The following is a 6000-nucleotide window of genomic DNA, read 5'->3' as shown; positions in this document are numbered from 1 at the left end:
CACTTTTGCAAGTACATCACTTGTTTTACGGTTCCACTCATTGATTGCCAATTAAATTGCTCTTGGACCAGTTGATGGGTTCTCTTCAACCTGGTGCAGTATCGTCTCTTCAAATTCGGGTACGCAGCTTCTCCCTGGAACACAACAGTAACAACTGCTGACGGTGAGGCTACCCTTTCTCGAAGCCATTCCATAATTGTGGCAAAAAGGTTGTGCAACAAAGTCGAACGTTGCGGAGAGCGATCTCGGTGAAGGCAATTAGCAGCTCTTCCATGAACGTGAGCTTCGCCATTCAGAAAGAACATGTCGGCGTATTCTGTAATCGTGTACTCAACCATATTGCTGTAACGCTCACAGACACGTCAATGAAGCTTGACCCAGGTCAGAGAGGGATGGGGCGTCAGATGATACTGCTAATCCGGACCTTACAGCACCGCTACCTGTAGTATACCTACACAGCAAACATATTTTAAAACGGCCGTAGCACGGAATCGGTACATTTCTTGACATGGATTCCTATTCAAAATATTATGCATTCATTCCCTTCTGGGAGTCCTAGAAATTTGTAATGGTAATTATTTCTGAGCACCCTATGATAGGGAACAGTGCACTGAACAACATTACTTTAGTATTTACATCATTTGTAAGCTAGTAACTATAGCTGTTACGAGTAGCACAAGGAAACCCTGTTCAGAAATGGTACAATTTGGATATTAAAATAAGTTAGTTAATTACCATTGAAATTAGTCAAAAATGGTTCAGATGGCTCTGAGTACTACGGGACTTAACATCTGAGGTCTTCAGTCCCCTAGACAGAGAACTACTTAAACCTAACTAACCTAAGAGGCGAACCTGCGACCGTAGCAGCAACGCTGTTCCGGACTGAAGTGCCTACAACCGCTCGGCCACAACGGCCGGCTGAAATTAGTCTATCAGACTGTCAGGCTGTTGCTCACGCAAGGTCTAGTGACCGCCAAATACAATTAGAGCCAGTTGTTCTCATAGCATACATGACAGCGCACGAGTTTGTTCAGCCTTTGGCTGGGGTTCGATCCTGCCTTTTTCGGTTTCAGGAAACCAAAAGAAATACACGTTTGTTGACGCGGTCTCTGGTGAGCCGCTTGAATGTTATGATATCATATTTGCGAATTTATTACCTGTGTTTCAACAGAAAATTAAAATTAGCCCACTACTCATCGTAAAATTACACCGAAATATATGTGGTAACGAAGGAAATTGTATTTCGTCCAGGCAGAATTCTTTTTCCAAAATATATAAACTGAAAAACCAAATAAACTGCTACACCTGCCTAATATCGTGTACGGCTCCCGAGAGCGGTCAGAAGCGCAGCAACATGACGTGGCATAGACTCTTGTCGGAAGTAGTGCAGGAGGAAACTGACACCATAAATCCTGAAGTGCTGTCCACAAATCCGTAAGACTACGAGGGAGTGGAGATCTCTTGTGGAAAGCACTTTGCAAGCCATTCCTGATTGGCTGAATAATGTTCCCATCTGGGGAGTCTGGTGGCCAGTGGAAGTGTTTAAACACAGAAGAGTGTTCCTGGAGCCACTTTGTGGCAATTCTGGACGTGTGGGGTGTCGCATTGTCCTTCTGAAATAGCCGAAGCGCGTCGGAACGCACAATGGACATGAATGCATGCAGCTGATCAGACAGGATCTTGAAAGTCTCTTCGGGTTTGGTGCCGGATCCTAAAATCAACTTGATTTGATTTTAGGATCCGGCAGTAAACCCGAATAGACTTTCAAGACTTATTACGCCGGGAAAGCCTACGAAGTCACGATCAGATAGGATTCTTACGTAAATGTCACCAGTCAGAGTCGTATCAAGACATATCAGGAATCCCATATCACTCCAAATGCACATGTCCCACAGCATTACAGAGCATCCATCAGCTTGAACAGTCTCCTGCTGATGTGGGTGATCTTTGGATTCATGAGATTGTCTCCATACTCATGTCTCCATGGATGAAAGCAGCAAATCTCAGCGAAAGTGAGTATATCTTTTTCATCGTTTCTTTGATCGTTAGTAACAATTATTAAAACAAGTGGGCTCTTGCTATAAATGGTCAAGAAACGATGAAATAGAACTGCTCAGTATTCATATCACAATCTCTCCTCTACGACTTTGTGTTATAACTTAAACTTTCATCAAAAGCATATAAAACGACCAGCACGTCGATGAGCCTAATTTAAATGCTACTGGAGGTATACAAATCAATAATGACGTAAATGGGTAAGTATCTGATAAGCAAATCTCTTTTATTCACGGTTGTTCTGATGGAATTTGGTGGTTTCGTCTCTAGTGAGTCATTATCAGGACTCTGCATCTTGTTACGAGAGTAATTCGTCATGACGTAAGCTAGCGTCCATCGTGGTCACTTCAACTAACTCTAGTCGTTCTAAGTGACTATTTGATATGTTACTTTCGTACAAGATACTATTCTGATGATGTCTACAGTCGAATTAGGTTGACAGTCATATATTATCAAATACGATGGAGAAAAATTTCAATAAAACAATATTTTCAATATAACGATACAAGTATCTACTCGTAATATTTAGTTTTCATTTACATTACACACCCATTGGATACTATTTGGCCGGCCGGTGTGGCAAAGAGGTTCCAGGCGCTTCAGTCTTGAACCGCGTGACCGCTACGGTTGCAGGTTCGAATCCTGCCTCGGGCATGGATGTGTGTGATGTCCTTAGGTTAGTAGTTCTCTGTTATAGGGTACTGATGACCTCAGATGTTAAGTCCCATAATGCTCAGAGCCATTTGAACCATTTCGATACTATTTGAAAGGAGACTCGTCCGACCATGCAACAATTTGTCGGTCACCAACAGTCCAGTGTCGGTGTTGACGGGCCCAGGGGAGGTGTAAAGTTTTGTGTCGTGCATTCATCAAGGGTACAGGAGAGGGCCTTCGGCTCCGAAACATCATATCGATTATGTTTCGTTGAATGGTTGGCACGCTGACACTTGTTGATGGTCCAGTAGCCCAGCACGGAAATCTGCAGCAATTTGCGGAAGGTTTGCACATCTGTCACGCTGAACTATTCTCTTCAATCGTCGTTGGCCCCGTTCTCGCAGGATCTTTTTCCGGCCGCAGCGATGTTGCAGATTTGATCTTTTACCAGTTTCCTGATATTCACGGTACACTTGTGAAATGTTCGTACGGGAAAATCCCCCTTCATCGCTTCCTCGGAGATACTGTGTCCAGTTTTTCGTTCGCTGACAATAACATTACGTTCGAACTCACTTAAATCTCGATAACCTGCTATTGTAGCAGCAACAACCGACCTAACAACTTCGCCAGACACTTGTTGTTCTGCATAGGTGTTGCATACCACAGCGCCGTATTCTGCCTGTTTACATATCTCTGTATTTGAATACACATGCCTATACCAGTTTTTATTTATTTATTAATTTTTGCGCTTCAGTGTATGTGCACTCTGCCTGGAAAGCCTGTAGCTCTACCGAGGTTCAGCAGTTGTGGTTTCTGGAGCACAAATTATGGGGTTTCTATGGCCTATATATGGGCGACTTCCTCGTCAGATGCAGATGGTTGTCAGATGGAACGCCAAAGCGTAATAAGACCTGCTATTGTAGCAGCAGTAACCGATCTAACAACTGCATCAGACACTTGTTGTCTTATATAGGTGCTGCCCACCGCAACGCCATGTCCTGCCTGTTTACATATCTCTGAATACGCATGCCAATGCCACTTCCTGTGGCGCTCCAGTGCATATTTGAAAGCAAAAACGGACAAAAAGTGATTTTTCGAAAGATGACGCTTCAGTAACCAATTGGAAGCTCATAAACTCCCCACCAATGATCCTGAGGAGACCTGCTTTTTTCTAAACGTTTGCCTAGGGGCGAGCTGTGAAATCGAGGCACAGTCAGCTTAGGCGGACGCGTCTTATTTCACGCGCTGCACCTCCGTAACAAAGGCTGTGCCTAACAAGCGGCAGTTCCTGTACGCGCGCACTCGCCTCTTTAGAGTGTTGCGAGAGCGACGGCGATGACGCGACGGCCGACGCCTGACGCCCGGGAGCGGGGCGGGGGCCGCCGCTGGCGGCGCCACCACGTGCTGTACGGCGCTAGCTGCCTGCCTGCCTGCCCGTCTCTACATATATAGCACGCCGCCGCCGGCCTGGCTCGCCAGTGCGCCAAGCTCCACGACGCCAGACCAGCTACGCCGCCGACATGAACCCGTGCACGGTAAGTCAACGCCCACGCCTCGCTTCGGGTCACTACCATTCTCACCACTTATTATCACCTCTTTAACCATTGCCTTCTCTCCTACCAACAGTGCTAGACAACACTCTATCACCACTTCCTTCTGCCCCATTCTAACTCCCACGCTCTCCCCCCTCCCCTCCCTCCCCCTCGCACTTCATACTCTTGAAAGAACCGCCCCACTCTCCCTATCATCACTTACGGACTTGCTTCTATATCCGTTACGTGGCTGATTTAATATTTTTAAATACCAAGACACAATCTCCTGGTATTGTAAGCCATCTACTATGGATTCAAATGGTTCAAATGGCTCTGAGCACTATGGTGCTTAACACCTGAGGTCATCAATCCCATAGAACTTTAACTACTTGAACTAACCTAAGGACATCACAAACATCCATGCCTGAGGCAGGATTCGAACCTGCGACCAAAGCAGTCACGCGGTTCCGGACTGAAGCGCCAGAACCGCTCGGCACCGAGGCCGGCTACTATGGATTCCACTACAAATGTAAATGAAAACTAAAGATTACGAATAGATATTTGCTTCGTTATATTTTTTCCCAAAAATATTCTAACCATCTGAAAAAAGTCACATTTCTATATTAACTACTGGCTTCAGTCATCTGACTTCACAAAATTATTGACAATAGCATGCCTCACAACTTCTTACTTTGGCGCTAAATAAAAGAACAACCATTCTACATCACTGCCGTTATTACTAAAGCTGTTTTTATTTACTTTGGCACTACAGTAAGAACGTTGCGCTGCAGCTTGTTGTAAACTATTTATGACACCTGAATGTGATCAGATTATTATAACCGGTGAAAAACAATTATTTAACCAAATTTCACTACGTCAAACTGGAACACGTGATTTATTTGGTATTATGTTGTTTTATTGAAAAAATTTTCCAACGTATTTGATGAATTTATGACTGTCAACCTAATTCGACTGTAGCTATCATCGGAATACGAAAGTAACATGTCAAGTAGTCACTTAGAACGACTAGAGTTAGTTGAAGTGACCACGATGGACGCTAGATTACGACATGACAAATTACTCTGGTAACAAGATACGGAGTCCTGATAATGACTCACTGAAGACGAAACCACCAAATTCCTTCAGAACAACCGTGAATAAAAAAAATGGTTCAAATGGCTCTGAGCACTATGAGACAACATCTGAGGTCATGAGTCCCCTAGAACTTAGAATTACTTAAACCTAACTAACCTAAGGACATCACACACATCCATGCCCGCTGCAGGATTCGAACCTGCGACCGTTGCAGTCCCGCGGTTCCTGACTGGAGCGCCTAGAACCGCTCTGCCACCGCGGCCGACAACCGTGAATAAAAGAGATTTGTTTATCTGACATTTGCCCATTTACGTTATTATTGATTTGTATGTCTCAAGCTGGATTTAAATGAGGCTCATCGACGTGCTAGTCGTTTAATATGCTTTTAATGAAAGTTTAAGTTACAACATAATGTCGTGCAGGAGAGATTGTAACACGAATACTGAGAAATTCTATTTCGCCGCTTCTTGTCCATTATAGCAAGAGTCCACTTGTTTTAATAATTGTTATTAATTTTAATAATTGTTATTAACGATGGAAAAAAAGCGATGGAAAAGGTATACTCACTTTCGCTGAGATTTGATGCTTTCATCCATGCGCGTTCCTTCTAAACAAGGCCAATCCCATTCCAGTAGGGCGAACTTCTACTTTAATAGCCTGTCGA

The 6000-nt window shown here is 44.1% G+C and overlaps 1 protein-coding gene across 1 annotated transcript in view; it reads left to right on the top strand.

Annotated features, from left to right (window-relative positions):
• The first annotated feature begins 4133 nt into the window (after positions 1-4133).
• The window catches only part of LOC126419160 (endocuticle structural glycoprotein SgAbd-5-like), a 59558-nt gene continuing 57691 nt past the window's right edge, over positions 4134-6000 (top strand). The window contains exon 1 of the mRNA XM_050086284.1: positions 4134-4244. Coding sequence (XP_049942241.1) covers positions 4230-4244 — 15 coding nt within the window. The 5' untranslated portion in view covers positions 4134-4229. The remainder of the gene's footprint in view (positions 4245-6000) is intronic.

The sequence above is a fragment of the Schistocerca serialis genome, chromosome 9 (assembly GCF_023864345.2).
Source record: "Schistocerca serialis cubense isolate TAMUIC-IGC-003099 chromosome 9, iqSchSeri2.2, whole genome shotgun sequence".
Lineage (NCBI taxonomy): Eukaryota > Metazoa > Arthropoda > Insecta > Orthoptera > Acrididae > Schistocerca > Schistocerca serialis.
This window is presented reverse-complemented; position numbering and strand designations above follow the sequence as displayed.